The 21,173-nt window shown below is 39.1% G+C and overlaps 1 protein-coding gene across 2 annotated transcripts in view; it reads right to left on the bottom strand.

Moving 5' to 3' along the window:
- Positions 1-10,625: 10,625 nt before the first annotated feature.
- WDR26 (WD repeat domain 26) overlaps positions 10,626-21,173 on the bottom strand; it is a 44,636-nt gene continuing 34,088 nt past the window's right edge. For both annotated transcript variants that reach the window (XM_037510178.2, XM_037510177.1), the window contains exons 13-14: positions 17,814-17,999; positions 10,626-14,941 (exon numbers count right to left, since the gene is read on the bottom strand). In XM_037510178.2, the coding sequence (XP_037366075.1) occupies positions 14,916-14,941; positions 17,814-17,999 (212 nt within the window). In that variant the 3' untranslated portion in view covers positions 10,626-14,915. The remainder of the gene's footprint in view (positions 14,942-17,813; positions 18,000-21,173) is intronic.

Consider the following 21,173-nt stretch of genomic DNA (forward strand, 5'->3'; position numbering starts at 1 on the left):
TATCAAAAAAGTGTAATCTTACTGAGTGCTTTCATTTAAAAGCTACTTCTTCCACAATTTCCCTCAAACCCATACAGTCTCACTGACTTTTGCCAGGTCTTGTCTGTATATTACAAATGAACCAATTGTATTTGAACTCTGTGATATATTTTTTTAATGGGTTTGGAGATGATTTGGTAGAAGATGCTCATCAGATTAGAAGTAGGACTAGTTAATCATTCAGTGTCAGTGAATTGAGCCTGTAAATGCTCTTCTTGGTACCAGATTAACTGTAATGTTTCTGTCCTGCTGCACTGAGCACCTTGTGAATTGAGTTACCCAGTACAAGCCATTTCATAGACATAGCAATATCCGAAAAAACTCTGTTCCTTTTAATTATATTTGTAAACTCTTGCAGTTGATGGGAGCAGTTAACCTCTTCCGTTCTGTTTGTGGGATAAAATGAACCTGACAATTTACTGTCCGTACTAGTTTGTGATTTAATATTGCTGTCTTCAGTATTGGCATTTATGCCAAACATGGCTGTGTTTGATGGTACCGTGCAGAGGGGTTGCTTACTCTGTTGAGAAAGACCTGGGTGGCTAACCAATGTATATGGTCCTCAAAATATCAAAAGAACGAGGTCTAGCCTTGGCAGAACCCAGGAGGCCACTAAGCCGAACTCCCTCTACAGGTAGACTCACATTTTAAGACTGGAAGTAGTGCCTTGGCCACAGTAAAATGGCAGGCAAGGTAAACCTGGTCCTGTTGGCCTCTTTGGGGGTCTCAGAAACCATTCCTTGTGGTTATATTGTATTTCTATCAGCAAAGAGCCAAGAAGCTATAACATAGAAGTTACTTTGCTTACATTTCTTTTCCTTTTGAGCCAACTTCTGTTTAAAAAAAGTCCCTTTATTCTTCCTAACTTCCAGTGCCTCTTAATGTTCTACTCAAACTTGAAGATCATGATGTAGCCATTGGAGAACTTAAATCCTGAGAACTGAGACCTTTTTGTACTAGTATTCTCACTAACCAAAATAGAAACCCATGTATTTGAGAGAAGCCCTGCTGTTAGCTCCTACACTCTCAGGTGTAGACTGTTGAGGCTGAACATATCCAAAAGGGGTTTTGTTTATAGTAGAATAGGAATGCTTCACTTCTGAAACATTAACTATGGTTAATAACAAATAAAATTATCTTTTATTTCTTGTCTATAAGCCAGGAGGGGGTGGGTATCTCTAGTTCTTTGTGAGTTTTTTTTGTTAGTTTGTTTTTTCAGGAGGTGGTTTACAAATGATAGAAAGGGAAAAGCACTGACTTTAATGCTGTAATTACAATGCTAAAGATTTAATTCTCCATGCTTTTCACTCACTGGAGAGTTGCAAAGGGTCTTAGAGGTTATTTGGTTTAACTTCATCTTAAAGACAGAGAACTGAGGCCTAGAGATTACATCTGGAATTCTGGTGGTTAGTCTAGTATTCTCCCTCATAACTGCTTGTCCCTGTACCTCCATGACGGCAGTACCGAGGCCCTGCCAGTGCAGACTATCATAGGGTGCTCCTGTGTGCAAAATATTTCTGTTTGGGCCTCTCCTTGTGGTGCAGCGGTTGAGCGCTGGGTTGCGAGGCTGCCCGCAGCCTCTGCAGCGCCAGTTCGATCCCCAGCCACCGGCGAGGGGCCCACCAAAAAAAAAAATCTGTTTGTGTCTGTGTCATCTTTCCTTGTCTGTGTCATCTTTCCTTGTCCTTCCATCCTCGCAGTGGTAGCAGGTATCTCAGTTGAAAATGCTGAGGAAGCAAGGTCTAATATGCAGCTCAGTTCATCAAAGCCTACCAGATCCCCTCAGCCACCTTTTTGTGCCACACAGAGGACAGTGGATTGAGTCCAAAACTGCTTCCTCTGACTTAGTCCTACTTTGAAGTTGAGCGCTAAGAAAACTTCCAATGGAAATTCATCTCCTGTGCCACTTACCAGTTTCTTTCTGATAATAGTTATTTGTATGCAATAAGTCTCCTACAAGACTATGTTCCTGAAGGGGAATGTACATTCTTATTCATATCTTCCTATTACTCTTGGCACCTAACACTGTGCCTTGCTTCAAAAAGAAATGTTGAATGAAAAAGTAAATCTGATTGTGTTGTTCCATTGCTCTCAGCAAAAAGTCTAACCAATGTCCTTTATACCAGAGAAGCAACAATAGAGCAACATAATGAGAGTTCACCATTTTTTTCCCCAAAGCAGTCACATTATGAAGTGTTCTACAATATGTTAATCTAGGAAAGGAAACTGCTATATTTGGTACACTTGAGATTTGTGAAATCAGCTTTACTTGTCAGAAAAAGATATGGTGAAAAGCATTATGTACTAGGTGTAATTGCCCCGAAAATGAAAATAAACTTGTTTTAATATATTGGAATAGGCAGCAAAATAGAGAAGGTAAGTAAAAAATTCTATCCTTATCTAAATTTCTGCCACTTGAGTTTCTGTGCTTGAAACCAAATATTATACTATTTTGATATGTAGGGTAAAAAGATTGAAATATTGTTGGTGTATTTAAACTGTTGAAAGAATGGGCTATTCTGGTTTTCTGAAGGTTTGTCAGTGAAGCCTTTTGGTTTTAAGCCATACTTTTTGTGAAAATTCTAAAAGATAGCCAAATCTTTTTAATTAAATATATCTAATGACAGGGTCATTAAGAGCCTTATGGTTATCTTTTGTCAACTGTATTAATCAAAGTAATAACTACTGTCAGGACTATAAAATGTTAAGGTTGCTCACTGAGCTAACTTGGAACTGAGCTCAAGCTGCTCTTTAGAATAAATTCCTTTATAAAATCTGTTTTTGTTTTCAGTTGCTTCTCTCTGTAGCTGGGTGGGGAAGCGTGAGTGGGTGGCTGGTCAGATCCAGTTAGCTGAGTGTTCAGAGGTTTGACTGTGGCTGCTGCTGCTGTGTACATGATGGAGCAATTTTGGTTTCACCTGTATCAGTTCCCATTAAACATTAGAACCTAGTCAAAATGTGAGTTAGTTTAACAAATGCTTAAATTCCCGCTTTCCAGTGGAGCCGCTTGTGTCATAGGGCATATAATCAGATTCTAAATTAGACACTACACCATCATTATCCAGTTCTCATTCCTGGTTTCCCTTTATGCACCCTGTCCTTTATCAGAACCCACAATTTGTTGTTGACCCAGTGAATTTCATCTTATAGTTGCTATTCTAAGTTCCATACATGCTTGGGGCAAGAGGCTGCCACTTGAATATGGAAGGAGTTTGAATTCGTCTATTTTTGCAGGTTACTTCACTAAAATTGATAATCTCTGAAGGAGAGCAGATACTGTGGAATCAAGTTTGATGAACAGACTTCCTTCTAGAGCCTGATCTTATCACTTCGTCTCACCGACAGCCTATTTTGTGGATTGGATGCACACTGGGTGAGCTGAACCTGATGGCTCAATTAAAAGCAAGTTTTTGGCTCCACACCATCTGCTCTACCAGAAAAAGAAGGGCGAGACTGGTCCTCTGGTTTAGCTCTACAAGACACTAACTTTTTGGAAGAAAATAACAGGATTAACCCATGTTACTTGGTAATTTTCTATCTTACCAGTGACAATAATCAAACTCATTGACATTATTTTGTCCATAATCTACTTCCTTTCCTTCCCCACCCTGTTTTGAAGCAATACCAGACAGACTTTACATTGGTACTATTTTTTATATGTATCTCTATTAAGATAAGCCTTCTTGGGCCTCACCGGTGGCGCAAACGGTTGAGCGCTGGGTTGTGAAGCTGCCCGCAGCCTCTGCAGCGCTGGTTCGATCCCCAGCTGCTCCCTGGCCACCAGAGGAGGGTCCCACATGGCGCGCAGACCTCTCCTGCCGCCCGCTGCTCCCCTCAGCAGTGTACTTCGGTCCTTCTGCCTGCTCTGCTCCCTGCTCTGGCTCTGGTGGATTCTCTCACCCTACCGCGCTCCTGACTGTACCCAGTGCTTGTATAAATAAATAAATCTTTAAAAAAAAAAAAAAGTCTGCTCAAAAAAAAAATCTGTAGGTTTTTTTTTAAAGATTTATTTATGCATACAAGAACTGGGGTGCAGGCCAGAGGGGGGTGGTCAGTGGATTCACCAGAGAGTGGGAAGCAGAACAGACTGATGTACTGAGATACACTGCAGAGGGGAGCAGCAGGTGAGACAGGGGAGGTCTGCTGTGCCATGTGGGTCACTGCCCTGGCCAAGGATTGAACTCATGCTGCAATGGCAGGTGATAGCTTGATAGTGCTGTGTCTTTAACCCCTGCGCCACCGGGGAGGCCCTCATCTGGTTTTATCATGTGCATTTTCATATATTACAATGCTGTTTTGGTGGTATACTGTTAGCTATTTTGAAAGTGGAAGGTACTAAGCCTTCACAGATTAATGTGTGTAAGTGACATACCAAGATTTATATTTAGGTCTGATGACTTCAAGACCCATGATTTTAGCCATTGCTCTAAATTTATAAAACAGTTTAAAGATATTTAAATTTATTATAGAGTTTTCTCTATAAAACATCGTGAATGTGTTTGATTCTTTTAATTATATGGGGAAGCCTCCTGATATAATACAGAAGTGTCATTTTCTTTTATGGATGAAGCAGTTAACTAGAATCAGTAAAGTGGGTCGCTAAAAGTTTCACCTATTTTTGACAAGTTTTAGCAACTTTTATTCCAAGGTAAATGGCCATCTATAGGCCAAAGGAAGTTTGTATTTTGTAGTAGTTAAAAACAAGCACAGATGCACTGGGGTTTGACTCCCAGGCCCTTCAAATCTGTTTATTTAAATCTATCTCCCCCATTTGCAAAATGGGAATTACAGTATCTGCCCCATAAAATTACCTTGAGAATGAAACGAGAATGCATATAAAGTGCATTATGCGCTAAGTATCTGAATACTCCTGTTAGTCAATGACCAAATAGGTGTATGTGTATAATTAGTGTTGTAATCTTTAATACTCTTTTTGCTTCTTGGTATAATTGCTGAAGTAATGTAGCATAGTCTTGTGGATCTCAAAAACCACTAATGAATGGATTGGTGCTAGCTGACAACATAAATTACCTGGGGTTTTCACTAATTCCACTTGGTGTCAGGAGGGTGGTTTAAAAATCTTAAAAGTTTCCAGTTGAGTCTCACATGCCCTGGATTGAGGGGCTATAAGCATAGACTTTGGAATATAAAGGATTTTGAATCCTAGTGCTACTTGTTAACTGTGTTACAATCTTTCTGGGAAAGGATCTGGCTTGTTCATTTGTTTTCTTTTTTGAACTGTAGCCCTAAAATCCAAAAGTTTTTTTTTTTTGTTTTTTTCTTAGGATGCTTTGTGTTTTATCTGAAGTAAGTGTATCTGTTTTCTTAAGATTTTAGAAAGTTTTTTTATTTTTTTGTTTTTTATTTATTTAAAAGATTTTTATTTATTTATACATACAAGAGCTGGGGTACGGGCCAGAGTTGTCGGGGAGAGGGTGAGAGGATTCACCAGAGACACAGTGGGGAGTAGAACAGGCAGACTGACTGAAATACACTGCTGAGGGAGCAGTGGGCCAGTCAGGAGAGGGCTGTTGTGCCGTGTGGGTAGCTCCCTGGCCAGGGCTCGAACTGGTGCAGCAGTGGCTGTGGACAGCTTCATAGTGCTGTAACTTAACCCCTTGCGCCACCAGGGAGGCCCCAGAAGTTTTTTTTAATTGATAATAAAATCAAGATCACTTTTATGAATTCAAAGGCCACAAACTAGTATTTTTCAGTATGGGGGATTGGAAACTACTTGGAATCCAATTCCCAACTCAATGTGTAATTCCATTTCTCAACTACAGTCAAAACAAAGATGGAAAAAAGAACTATGTAGCAGTACTTAAGAACATTTACCCTATTCATTTATTTGAATTCAATTCCATGTAGGGTCTATCACCAAGGCCATTTACATCTTTTTTTTTTTTTTTTTTTAAGATTTATTTATTTATTTATACAAGCACTGGGTACGGTCAGAAGCGCGGGAGGGTGAGAGAATTCACCAGAGCCAGAGCGGGGAGCAGAGCAGGCAGAAGGACCGAAGTACACTGCTGAGGGGAGCAGCGGGCGGCAGGAGAGGTCTGCGCGCCATGTGGGACCCTCCTTTGGTGGCCAGGGAGCAGCCGGGGATCAAACCGGCGCTGCAGATGCTGGGGGCAGCTTTGCAACCCAGCGCTCAACTGCTGCGCCACCGGGGAGGCCCCATTTACATCTTAAGATGTTTTCCTGATGCTCTAAGTCTTAAATCATACGTGAGGAACTTTAGTTGCATCAGCTTAACATTGTGACCAAAGATGTCACTAATCTTCAATCAAAATTTGATTGAAAATGTGTCCTCCCTACAATGTCATCAATAAATGGTGCTGGGGGTGCCTCCCTAGTGGCGCAAGGGGTTAAGATGCAGCACTATTGTAGGGTAAATAATTGTCAGGCTTTTCTGCTCCTCCCCCCCAACCTCCTGCCATTAGGATTGATGCTGGATCCCTGTGGTCCTGAATGCATGCCTGATGGCGGGCACCTTGAGGGGGGTTTGGGCATATGTATGTGGGTACACCTGAGCTGAGAGACGGCCTATAAGGGTGGCGTCACGGGATGCCAGAGGAAACAGAACACCAGAAGAAGGAGAACAATCAAGAGACGGGAAGAGAGCCAGCAGAGAAGCAGAGGCCACGAGAGAACTCCAGAGAGCCCAGAAAGAGTGAAGATTCGCTAGGGGCTAGGAGGCCTGGCAGCCTCCCGATCCCCGGCACCCCTGCCAGTCATGTACCTGGTAAACTCAATAAAAGCCTGAAAAAGCCACTGAGGGCTCCAGGACTCCTCCTTCACCTGTCTGCTTTGGTCATAGAGAGCCTGCTCTATGCCTGCCTGCTGCTACAACTATGAAGCTACCCACAGCCACTGCAGCACAAGTTGGATGCGCAGCCGGGGAACTACCCACATGGCACAGCAGACCTCTCCTGTTTCGCCCGCTGCTTCCCTCAGCAGTGTATTTTGTCAGTCTGCCTGTTCTGTTCCCTACTCTGTCTCTGGTGAATCCTCTCATCCCCCACCTCCAGCCTGTACCCCGGTTCTTGTATGAATAAAATAAATCTTTAAAAAAAAATAAATGGTGCTGGGAAAATTGAAAAGTAACACATAAAAAAATGAAGTTGGATCATTTACAAACTCCATACAAACTCCCAAATGGCTTAAAGATTTTGATAAAAGCCTGCATCAATAAAGAACATAGAAGAAAAGATGGGTGATATGTTCATGATATTACCGATAAAGATATTTTTGGCACTTGACCTGTATGGCAAGGGAACTAAAAACAAAAACAAGTGGAATTTACCTCAAGTTAAAAAGCTTTTATACAGCGAAAGAAAATACAGAATAATTAAAAAGACACCCCACTAAATGGAGAATATAGCTATACAATATATAGTTGATAAGTCCCATTCTTGGGCATCTATCCAAATAATATGAAACCATCAACACAAAAAGTTTCACAACATTCACAGCAGCATTTACAATTGCTAGGACATAGAAGCAACCTAAATGTCAACAGACAGTTGGATTGAGAAGATGTGGTATACCATACTATGGAGTACTATTCAGCCATAATACAGGATGAAATGCAGTCATTTTCAACAAAATGGGTTTTAGATTTATGGGTAGCAAGTCAGAACAACACAATACTAGACATTTACAAAGTAGATGATTCGATAATGGAAACACTTAAAAAAATCAGGGGCTTCCCCGGTGGCACAAGGGGTTAAACATCAGCACTATCAAGCTATCACCAGCCACTGTGGCCTGATTTCTATCCCCTGCCAGGGAGCTAACCCATATGGTGCTCCTGTCTCCCCTGCTGCTCCCCTCAGCAGTGTATTTTAGTAGATCCTCCTGTTGTGCTCTTCACTCTGTCTCTGGTTAGTCCTCCCACCCCCCCACACCCCTGGCTTGCACCCCAGCTCTTGTATGCATAAATAAATTTAAAAAAACAAAGCCATCAGGGCCTCCCTGGTGGCACAAGGGGTTCAAAGTTCAAATGTGAATAATTAGCTACTAAAGGTGAGTCACCTTAGGACAGCAGATCCATTAACATGTCCAAGAAAGGTAGTGTTTCCACAGTACTACTCAGTGCTAGTTTTTTTTATTGTTGTTGTTTCCTCTTCTCAGGAAGAGGAGCTATCCACATGGTGCAGCAGACCTCTCCTGACTCGCCTGCTGCTCCCCTCAGCAGTGTATTTCGTCAGTCTGCATGTTCTGTTCCCCGCTCTGGCTCTGGTGAATTCTCTCACCCTCCTGTGCTTGACTGGACCCAGTGCTTGTATAAATAAATAAATCTTAAAAAAAAAAAAAAAACAATGGCAGACATTTAAGATTTTTAGTGATAGGATGGAGTTTTTTAATCCTCAACAATTTTTAATTTTTTCTGAAAATTTTCAAGTAGAAGTCATTAAATGAAGTAAGGTAAAGACCAACTCCCCCCCCCCCCTTTTGCCTAAGTGGAAGGGCTTTAAATGGTGTTTTTAAATACAAATCCCTACTCATAGGTTTGCAAAAGTTGGGAATTTTTTTTTTTTTTTTTGTGGGACCCTCGCTGGTGGCCAGGGAACGAACAGGTGCTGCAGAGGCTGCGGGCAGCCTCGCAGCCCAGCGCTCAACCGCTGAGCCACCAGGGGAGGACTGGAAATTTTTTATATAGAACTAGTGCTGGGATTTAGCCTCAAACTTTTTTTTAAAAAAGATTTAATTATTTATGTATACAAGAAGGGGGTACAGGCCAGAGGGGTGTGTGGGTGTGTGTGAGTGAATTCACCAGAGTGGGGAACAGGCAGATTGACTGAAACACACTGCTGAGGGGAGCAGCAGGCGAGTCAGGAGAGGTCTGCTGGGCCATGTGGATAGCTCCTCGGCCAGGGATTGAACTCTGTGCTGCAGTGTCTGCAGATAGCTTCATAGGTTGCGTCTTAATCCCTTGCGCCACCAGGGAGGCCCCATAGGTTGTGTCTTAACCCCTTGCACCACCAGGGAGGCCCAGCATTAAACTTAAAATAAATGTAGATGACCAATCCAAGCTGGCAAAAGATGCAAAGTATGGCAGAATTTAAAGAAAACAAGTAGACGAATTTCTCCTTTCTCCTGAGAAGAGGAAACAACAACAACAATAAAAAAAACTAGCACTGAGTTGTACTGTGGAAACACTACCTTTCTTGGACATATTAATGGATCTGCTGTCCTAAGGTGACTCACCATTAGTAGCTAATTATTCACATTTGAACTTTCTTCACTTTTCTTTATTTTTTTAAATTGCGGTAATGTTGGTTTTTTTTTTTTTAAGATTTATTTATTTATTTATACAAGCACTGGGTACAGTTAGAAGCGCGGGAGGGTGAGAGAATTCACCAGAGCCAGAGCGGGGAGCAGAGCAGGCAGAAGGACCGAAGTACACTGCTGAGGGGAGCAGCGGGCGGCAGGAGAGGTCTGCGCGCCATATGGGACCCTCCTCCGGTGGCCGGGGAGCAGCCGGGGATCGAACCGGCACTGCAGAGGCTGCGGTCAGCTTCGCAACCCAGCGCTCAACTGCTGCACCACCAGGGAGGCCCTGAACTTTCTTTTACTGCACAGAACTCCACTCTTTGTAGTTAAAATCTAAAGCCCACTTCTGTAATAACCCCAAAGGGGCAAATGGCTTTCTTTTCATAAATATAAATATAATGTAGGTGTATGTACACTGAATGCTTTCTCCCAGGTCTTTAGAGGACTATATATTCATTATGAAAAGAAAGTCACTGAAGTAGCACTGACATCCTTGCTGGGATTTTGACAGGATTTCCTCCTTCAGGTGTAGTCACGGACACCACTTTAGCAACCACTGTCCATCACCATAGTCCACTGAGCTGTCATCCCCTTGCCTCCATCCTCACCTCTCCCTACTCTCTTTCTGAAAGCTGCAGATCAATATTCAACTTTGAAGGGTTGTTTTAAGGTTTAATTTCAAACAACTGGAAATGTATTTTTTTATTAACCAATGTAGCCAATGCCTAAATGTATATGGTCAGATGCAGTTACTATTTTTTAACAAAATGGGACATATGATTCCCTTAAAATATAAATATTCCTTAAGTTCTTTTAAATTAATCCATATGTAACACTTAAAAAAAAAACATACTGTAACAAACCAGGCAGTGCTTCCTTATACACCCCTTAAAAATCCCAGGTAAACATATGGAAATCAAATTCCAGAAAGCAACTGTTTTAGGTGGAACAGAACCATTTAAACATTCAGATTAATGGTCATTAGATTTAACACAGCAAAAATTACTTATTCATTCTGTTTATTGGATTGAAAGGGAATACAAATGATTAAGTGCTATGCACTGACATGGAAAAGGTGTATTAAAAAAATCGCAGTAAGCAAATCAAAGTTAGTGTAGTTTCAATTGAACAAAATTTTAGACTTTTTTTACTACACATTTATAAAAGTTAACAAAAAGTTGTAAATAATTAGTAGAACAAGTGAAATAAATATCAAGAGACCTTAAGTTTTATATGCTTTAATGAAATAAATTTAAACTACTAAATATAATCTGAGACATTAAAAAAAAAACAAACCCAAATTTAAGAACACAATCCTCTGAAATATTTAATCAGTCCATAGCAAATAGTTATTACATCCAAAAGCTCTAAGTGTTAACTAGTTTCACCACAATGCCATGTAATTCTCGACAATTTAGAAATCTTGAGATCAACACAAGTTCTCTTCTTGATCTCTACAGCTTGGTTTGTAAGTACATACATGCTTTTGTGGATCTATTCTCCTGGCGCTACACACACACATTTTCAAGGAGCCAATAACATTTTTCCATCTGTGCCTAAAAATGTTACAATTCAGTTTTAGCACATTGACCCTGATAATGAAAAAGTTAAAGATGGGGACACAATTTCAATCTTATAAAAATATACCAGTATTAACCAAACCTTAAATTCAGAGAGGGCACTTCACATGTGCACAAGACTATTAGTAAATTTGACAAGAACCTAGAACAGCTGTTTCCAGGACATTTTATGAATTAAACACTCTCTCTCCCACACACACACCCCCCCCCCCATTTTTATACTATCTGTTTTTTAAATCCAGGTTATCTGGACTAAGGAGATAGGGGATGGGTTATTTTTATAGTTTTGTTTTTGCAACTAAAGGGCAGCTACTATAACAATAGCTTAACACTGAAAAATTTCAATTAAGTTTTTCACCCTGTTTTTAGAAAGTGTCTAAGTGTAGATGCAAATTCACCTCTTCTTTTAAAGTTAGCAGTTTATATGAAATCAGACGTGGTTTTTAAAATGGAGTATTTTAGAAGCAACCCAAATGGACAGTTGCTCAAAGTCTAAATGAGAAGTAAAACTAAATCAAGATATTTATACATTTTAGAGATGGGACAAAAAGGATATTAAGAAAAATGTCTTCTTTCCTCCCCATTCAAAAGCAGCCATTCTTCTGCTGTGAAAGAAACTGACATGGATAGTTCCCTTTCAAGAGATGTAGGATACATTTACCACTGTGAGCAGAGGTGATAGGGTCAGTTCTTGTGTGCAGGAACCAACATCCTAAAAAAGAAAATTTCAAGACGGGGAAGGGAGGGACAGAAGGATTTTCTATTAATGTCATGGAATGCCACTCTAGAGGGAGAACACTCCTAATAATAAAGATCACCACATTACTACTTGTGTGACTTAAGGAAATATTGACAGATTGGACTTTCTTCCCCTTTCAACTAGCAGGTTATTTTAATTAAAGTTAGGTAATCCTTTTTTATTCTCCCACCCACTAAAATGAGTCAATTTTTAGGGATATTTGCAAATAAAAGCTCCTGTTTAAACTACTTACCTGGTTTAATAGAACACATTTGCCTGGCCAATAAGAGTAACAGAAATGTAGCTGGTATGAGTGCTAGCAAAATACAAAAACCGAAACTGAAGCCTTGTCATTCTTCCTAACCAATTCCCCACTGTCACCACCCCCAACCCAATTTTGGTAATCCCCAAATCCAACATTGTACTGTTAAGAACCACTTATTTGGAGGAAAAAGACATTTAATTTCATACTTGCTCTAGCCCTTAATTGATGATTAAATAACAAAAAACATTTTTAAGCACATGGAAATGAGCCTACTAACCTGAATTTTGGAGCCAAAACTCTCCACTCTACTTTGATCTATGTGCAAAAAGTATTGGTACTTTTCAATTTTTACATTTGTTAGTATCTTGTGGCTGGCTTGCTAGTATTCTCTTTTATGCCTATAGACTATAGCACTATCCGAAGTTTTCAGTTAATAGTTATGGATTAGACCATCCTATCAAATTCCTTGTACCATAAAATACTAGGTTTCTTCACCATTTACTTTACTTTTCTAGCATACTCACTGCATGACAAATGGATGAAATAGATGTTTATAGCAAATCGGCACAGCGAAGTACCAGTATGTATAGAAGCTGCCAGTTAGGACAGACCTGGAAAACAAACTCACCGAGCTGCTATAAGAAACCTTTGCATAGTTGTTACTCCGTTTTAATGGAGTTATGTTCTTGTAAAATGTGCCTGCTTTTACTCCACCTTTTTAAAGTGTTTTAAACTGTACTTCAGAAGCACTCTGAAACTCAGATCTAGGGGTGGTGGGATAAAATGTAGTAGAATCTGAGTGCCAAATTGCCCCTGAGTGGGCACAAATCACAGATAATGTTACAAATGTACCATGGCACATTGTAACCAAATTCGTAAACAGCAGTGGAGTTTCTATGCCCACATTTTATTAGTGATGTTACTGTAGAGATTGGGGTGTGTTAATGGCTTCAGGGTATACATGAATCACTTAAAATATGGTTTTAACTGTACTGAGGTAAAGAGAAGTTGCCACTTAATTATATACAGTTACCAATGAAGATTTTTATTTAAGCTTAAAGTAAAAAGTAATTTTAGTTAAGAAAAATGAAGTACCAGATAAACTGTGATATATAATTAACTCAGAAGTATCAAAACAGGAATTCTTGATTCTCTAGGTGGTGGTTTCTGCAAAATGGAGCTTAAAGAAATCTTTTACATACCAATTTGATAAAATAATCTGCTGACCACTATCTGTCATTTTCTCTTAGGAGTTATTGGGAGACTCCGTGCTATTTTAAGGCCAATTGTGTTTTTCTTTCTTCTCTCCTTCACTGACTTTCCCATCTCTCCTTGTAGTCATCCCCTAGCCACATCTCCCAGTGGGAGTATTCCTGACATCCAAGCCTTTTTCTCTTTTTTTGCGGATCTTGAAGGAGTCTCCTCACGGTAATAGATTATAGACTTGGCTGGGCCTAAGCAGAGTACATGACTTTCTTCACCAGAATCTTACTTTGGGGTTATTTCCACTCTTCTTTCCAACATAATAGCTGTGGTCACCATAATTATCCTTAACTGAAAAAAGGGAGGAAATTTCAAAGGAGACTTAGTATGTTGTATTTAAGCTGTTAGGAGTTTTAAAAGCACAATGTGAATACCAGACTGTTGGCTTATTTTAAATGTGAAATTCTTAAAAGTGCTTTTCCATGAAGGAAACCTTTCCTTAAACTCAAAAGGGAGGGGAGCAGGAAAGACTACCCACAGCACCAGTTTAGAATGAGGTTCAGTATGGCAATATCTGAAAAACAGAAGAAATTTTTTAAAAAATTTATGTATCCCTAACTGTCAAAATATTAAGGGCAATTAAGAGAAATGACTATGAGGATTGAGACCCAGTTTAAGTGTTTGTTACCTGCTGAATTCTTCTAATAAGCTCAATTATACTATAAACTTCCAAAGTGATTATATCTGCTGATCTCTACTCTTGCTAGATCACACCAAAATGATTTCCCGGGTTGAGAACAACTTGGAACAAGCTTTGTTGAAAATTTAAACAGACTACTGATCTCTAATGTTGTTATTTTAAAATTCTTTTTATGAATTTTGAATTTCTTCAAGATCAGGTACTGATGTTCCTTCAGGAATAAAACAAAAGGGGGAAAACCTTCAAAGTTTTACTCTGATTTTCCTGTGTAACGTCCTTCCAAGCACTGTTTCTGAGCATGTCTCCTGTGGTATTCCGGAAGAGCATCAGTTCTACTGCATATCTAAGTCATAGAGGAAACTTTTTAAGCTGGTTTAAATTCCAAATGTATACAAATGAAGTCACTTTAATCCTATAAATACTTCTTAATTTATTTTTAAAAAATTGTGCTGTTAACCCTTTTACGGGGCAACAAGCTATGTGAAAAGTACAAAACTTTTTGTCAAATGTAATATTGAGAGTGCTTTTGACATAGTTCACTAGTTTTTCATCTGATCAGTATATACTGCGCAACGGGCAAGGCTAGAATCCATGAACCAAGCTGCAAAGATCTCAAGCTAAATAAGGCGGAAAGACTTGGAGAAACAAAAGAAGGAAATTCTTTCCTATCCAATGTATACTCTTCAGACTAATGCACTCTTTCTATCAAGCCTTCTAAACTGTTAAATAAAGTTTTCCAAACAAGCATTTAAACTTCATTACACAGAAAAGAGACAAGAATGGTATCCTGCCAGACAAAAGGCAGGAGGGAAAAAATATATATACTGAGTTCAATGGGTAAGCCTGAATGTAGCACAGTTCTTCACAACCGATGGGGGGATAATTCAACATGGTGTCCAACAACGTTCTAACGACGTGCTTCATCTCAACTGGTTACTATGAAGCAAGATGTAAATGTTTGGCCCCAATCGGGCTTCAGAAATGGTTCTTTTTTCATGACGAGCATGTCTGTCCAGCTATCAATCATGTTTGTTTGCACCAAATCCCAAGCCATTAAAATACGACTAATTTTAAGTTAAACAGAAGTCGTCTGCTCCAAATTCGCCATCAACTATCCATGCTACTGCATTCCTCTGAATGAAGACAAGATGAAATGTATATAGGGAGAGGAGAGGAAAAAGAGGGGTGGGGAGAAAAAAAATTCACCTGTTAGAAAGTTTTAACATCAACATATTACAAACTAAATTCTTGATACTTTCATCATAATCCACTGAAATAATGTGCCTGCATCATGTTTTAGGCTATATATTACAGTCTAAAATCATATGACTATTTCAAATAGTGGAGAACCCAGTGAGTAATCATACTGGCACCTCATACTTTTTATTGATATAATTCATATATTATACAATGTACCCATTCATTATAATATATTCATAGGATTCATAACAATCACAGTGAATTTTAGACCATTTTCATCACCCATTCATGACCCATCAAGCAGTCACACACAAATCCCCATTCCCCAGCCTAAAAAAACCACTGACGTACACTTTCTGTCTTTATAAATTCGTCTATTCTGGATCATGGAATCATAGTATGTGCCCTTCTGTGTCTAGCTTTTTTCACTTAGCATATAAACATTCATCTATATTGTAGTATTTATTAGTTCTTGATCCTATCCCATTTAACCCAGCTATAAAATAAATAAATAAAAAATATGGAATCGTTATAATAGAGGGTCAGCACATTTTCTTGTTTAAAATGGAGCTGTTAGATTAAATATTTTTATTTAAATTAGCGACAAAGTATCTTAAGGTGTCATGATGTTTGAATGACATTTGTAGCCTCATCTGTATTTTTCAAAATTTCTGTTAGATTACTACTTCAATTAGGAAAAAATGTTTTCACATGTAGGGAAAAACCCTAGGAGATAACTGCATATAATTCTACTTATATGAAATTCTAGAAAATAGAAAGTAATCTATTGTACCAGAAAGCAAATAATTGGGGCCAGGGCTATGGTAGGTGGTAGGGATTGAATGCAAAGGACAAGAGGGAAAATTCCTTTGTCTAGATTGTGATAATGGTTACAAAAACACAAACATTTGTCAAATCTCTTCAAACTAGAGGGGCCTCCCTGGTGGCTCAAGGGGTTAAGACACAGCACTATGAATCCATCTGCAGCCTCTGCAGCATGGGTTTGATCCCCGGCCAGGGAGGTGACCCACATGGTGCAGCACACCTCCCCTGTCTCGCCCGCTACTCCCCTCAGCAGTGTATTTCAGAGGATATGCCTGTTCTGCTCACCACACCCCCACCTCTGTTCTGTACCCCAGTTCTTGTATGCATAAATAAATAAATCTTAAAAAAAAAACCCTCTTCAAACTATACATTTTATTTTACTTTAATATATTTAAATTTTATTTTACATATTTTAAATAGATCTATTTTAGTGCAAGCATATTAACCTCAATAAAGTTGATTTAAAAAACTAAATAAAACAAACAAAAACCCTGCACAAAAAGTATATAAACCAAATAGTTATATAGAAGCTGTTTTCCCATTTTAAGGCTGTACCTATGTTGCCAAAGCATAATGGAAAAACTGATAAACTGGACTAGATCTTACAACTGAGCCAAAATTTGACTTAACCACTACAGCGGGAGTATTCATCTGTATTATTTAAATTCACCAAATATATTATCAAAGATAGGTTGAATGTAAATTCACTTACAAGGTAAATTTGCTACTACAAGTCTAATATTTTTCAACTTCTTTCAAATATGCTTATCTGAAGAAAGAACTTCAAAAATGATGAATAAAATTAGAAGATCACATATAATTATAGTTGTAGATCCATAAAACAACTTATCTTTAAAAGTGGGCCTTAAAACCTAAATAAGCTAACAAAAAGAGGTAAAGATTTCTGGTTTTAGTTACTTCTCAGAGGAATGCTGGAATGTCATGCAGTAATCCACATATACCAAAAGGTCCTTCAAAAATCCAAGCAACTCAGCCGTAGTTCTCAAAACTCTCTCCTCATTAGCTGTATATCCTCTCCAGTTAGTAAGATCTGGTCAAGTGTTTCAAGTTTGTATCACAGACAAAAAAAAGTATAGAGAATATATTTTCTCAAATTTAATCCTGAAACTCTTCTCCAATGATAACCGAGAATAGTTATCTTTTCCACTAAAATACTTAGGTGGGATGTACTATAATTTTATCTATTTGATAAAATAGTTTATCTATTTGAGGTACATTATCTCCTTCTAAACAAGTATTTTACTTGTGCTATCTGAAAAAAAGAGCAATAACTCATTTACATAAAATTCCTCATATCTCTTAACTGTTAGCCTTCTGGTTTTAGAGTTCTTCATCTCTAAAGTACTTGATAATAGTGGAAAAACCTTTCAGACCTAGATTTGAAGATCTTGCAACACTCAACAAATTAATGAGGCTTGCCATTTTTATTACCCTCGGAGTGAGGATAAAATATTTTCCTTATAGGCATTATGAAGGTTGTATGTAAGATAATGTATAAAAAGGGCCTAGCATGCTGTTTGGCATATAGATAACATGATACATTTTAGTTTTATCCCAGTATATACTACATAGTTGTTAACAGATGATCATTTTCAGTAAAATCCATAATCAAGGTCATTCTCAAACTTTGTGTATTTGCTAGTTCTCATGTACCTAAACATAGAAAATGCTTTGTTGTGTGAAGATTTTGAAAGCATTAAATCAAAGAGCTAATGATATACATGAGATGGTACATGACAGCTTATTCTGCCTATTGTTACCAAAAAACAAATGAAACATACACTATTGTATTTTAGATTACTTAGATGCCTTCTGTGGAATAAAATAATGTACAATCTCTAAAGGAGGGAGAAAAACCCAGATTTTAATTAAGTGCGGCTTAAAAATGTGGCAACTTTATAATAAGCAAGGCAATGCTTCATCTGGAGAAAACACAGGAATGTTATATAATGGTGTTACCTTCAATATTCTGGTGGTCTATAAAAGGTGCTGGTCCCCATATTCTAACAGTGCCATCATCTGAGGCGCTGGCCATCATGGATGGAATCTGTGGGTTCCAGCTCACACAGTTTACTGTACGTGTGTGCCCTGTCAGCTCCGCAATGGGCAGTTCGCTACGTTTGTGCCAGATGTAAACCTTGTGATCTGAATAAAGAGTAATTCACAGAAAGGTTAGGGAATTGTTACGAATTAACAAAACCAACTGATTTTTAAATTTATCATTCATTACACAAAGAACATGATTTGATTATTGGAACTTGAAGAGAGCAAATATAAGTGAATAGTTTAACAATTACCTTATGAAAAAACTATCTTCATAAAATATACATTTTCCCCTATTAAAGATAATTAGTGCTCATCAAGTCACCAAAAAAATCTATCTACACTATTCTATAATACATGAGTAATATATAGAAATGTGAATGAATCTAGGACAGCGACAATAAATTTAATCTTCATCATCATTATGAGGTGGGTACTATGCTCTATGCCTTTATGGACAGTGACTGAGGATTATGAAGTTAAGCAACCTGCTCAAAGTAATAAATGGTGAAGTTAGGCTTCAGATCCAGATGGCCCTGCTCAAGAGTTTATTACTGAGTCTAAACAACTATCCTATATCTGCATTCTAACATGGCTCTGCTGACTCCTCAAGTGTCCTAAAGTGACCATGAACACCAAAACCCTCTGCAACTTAGTATCTTTGTGATAAACTCTTCAACCAATCAACCAAACAGTATACTGGTTCTGTATACTGTGGAGTTAGAGAATCAGGATCTTATCTTCCCTCTATCACTGACTACTCGTAGTGTAACTTTGGGCAAGTTACCCACTATTTGTAATTCTTCATCTGTATCTGAGGATTTGTATTTACCTACCATGTTAAAAGGATAAGTATGCATATGCAGAAGTGTTCTGAACTGAGTCTAGCACATAGCAAACACCAAGTATTACTGTAAAGGTTAACTAAATATAGAAAAAGCATTCACTCTAACAATTTGTTAGTCAACGTGGGGACTTTCAGTGGCTGCACTGCCAACTGAGGAAACTTTAGAGAGTGGTGAAAAGGTAATTACTTTGTGGTAAGAGAACACACCCTGGTTTCAAAAGTTCTAATGTAGAGATAAAGGACGGAGACTATATATGAACATTGTGTGTGAAGCAAAAACTAAAAGCCACTTATTGTAGAACTGGATTTATCTTTCTTGCAATATATATTTTTTTTAAAAGATGTATTTATTTATACAAGCACTGGGTACAGTCAGAAGCGCAGGAGGGCGAGAGAATTCACCAGAGCCAGAGCGGGGAGCAGAGCAGGCAGAAGGACCGAAGTACACTGCTGAGGGGAGCAGCGGGCGGCAGGAGAGGTCTGCGCGCCATGTGGGACCCTCCTCCCGTGGCCGGGGAGCAGCTGGTGATCGAACCGGTGCTGCAGAGGCTGCAGGCAGCTTCGCAACCCAGCGCTCAACCACTGCGCCACCGGGGAGGCCCTCTTGCAATATATTTGTTGTTCAATAATTTTTTTTTTTTAAAGATTTATTTATACAAGCACTGGGTACAGTCAGAAGCGCAGGAGGGTGAGAGAATTCACCAGAGCCAGAGTGGGGAGCAGAACAGGCAGAAGGACTGAAGTACACTGCTGAGGGGAGCAGCAGGCGGCAGGAGAGGTCTACGCACCATGTGGGATCCTCCTCCAGTGGCTGGGGAGCAGCCAGGGATCAAACCGGCGCTGCAGAGGCTGCGGGCAGCTTCGCTACCCAGTGCTCAACCGCTGCGCCACCAGGGAGGCCCTATAACTCAATAATTTTTGATAACCCTTTTCCTTGTATGAAATGAAATTAGCACCAAAAGAAAAATAAGCTGTGATTTTCCCCAAACTGAAAAAGTATATAAAGGAGAAAGATTACGGGCTTGAAAAAGTGTGAATGCAACTGAAATCTGCCAGTATTAGAGGAAAAATGCTTATATGATCACATATCTAAGGATAGCTCTTGCTGAAGAGGCAGCAAAAAATCAGATTTAACGTAGTCAAGGTTAGGGCCTCCCTGGTGGCGTGAGGGGTTAAACACCGCACTATGAAGCAATCCACAGACTGCAGCACGAATTCGATCCCCGGCTGGCCAGGGAGCAACCCACATGGTGCAGCAGACCTCTCCCCACTCGCCTGCTGCTCCCCTCAGCAGTGTAGTTCGGTCAATCTGCCTGTTCTGTTCCCCACTCTGTCTCTGGTGAATCCTCTCATCCCCAGCATCGCTGGCCTGGACCCCAGCTCTTGTATGCATAAATAAATAAATCTTAAAAAAATAGTCAAGGTTAGATTAACAGCTTTGTGATCAAGCTCTCCTTGCTGTATCAATCTAGGTAATCCATTATGTATATAGATGTAAAAAAAAAAAATGAGTAGTTTTCATACTGCCAGAACAATGAAAAAGATTGAGCAATGGCATAACTTTTTGTGGGACAATTTTCTAATTAGTCTATTTTATACTGGCATTCATGTATTTGGGGACTTGGAGGGTAGTCTTGGAGGGTAGTCTTTGAAAAATACTTCTTGCAAATAATGGTCAATGGATTACTGTGGTCCTCTTGGCAGATGATGCATTCACTATGTTCAAGGCATTTTTAGAACTATTCTAAAATCACCAGTCACAAAAACACTTACTTCTTAGCTATGTTTCATTTTTAGCCCTGAACAGATTATTATCTGATTTAATTGCATTATTCATTAGGCTTTATTCTATAGTAAGTGTGAGCTTTAAAAAAAAAAAAATGGCATCACTAGTGATAATGGTAGCCACATATATTTTTAAGTACTTCTAGGGTAAAAGAGGTATGGGTGTGGGACGGGGTTGTGAGGCGTAGTTAAGAGGGGAAAAAAATCCATCAGAAGCAGGACTTAATAGAATAAGGGAAAAAAGAGCTTAGAGTAGAAGGCTTTTAATGTCTAGACCACATGAAATTGGAAACCAATGGAGGGGCCTCCCTGGTGGCACAAGGGGTTAAGATTCAATATATGAAGATGCCTGCAGCCACTGCAGCATGAGTTCAATCCCCAGCCAGCCATGTGTGAGCAACCCACATGGCGCAGCAGACCTCTCCTGACTCGCCCGCTGCTCCCCTCAGCAGTGTATTTCAGTCTGCCTGTTCTGTTCCCTGCTCTGTCTCTGGTGAATCCTCTCAGCCTCCCCCCCTCCCCCCACCTCTGGCCTGTACGCCAGCTCTTGTATGCATAAATAAATATTAAAAAAAATATTGTTTTGACTGGAAAGAAATAAACTCATAATTGTTATATAACAAATCCATTCTTTTCTGAATTTT

Source organism: Talpa occidentalis, unplaced genomic scaffold (genome assembly GCF_014898055.3).
Source record: "Talpa occidentalis isolate TD23 unplaced genomic scaffold, MPIMG_talOcc4v2.1 talOcc4.14, whole genome shotgun sequence".
Taxonomy (NCBI): Eukaryota; Metazoa; Chordata; class Mammalia; order Eulipotyphla; family Talpidae; genus Talpa; species Talpa occidentalis.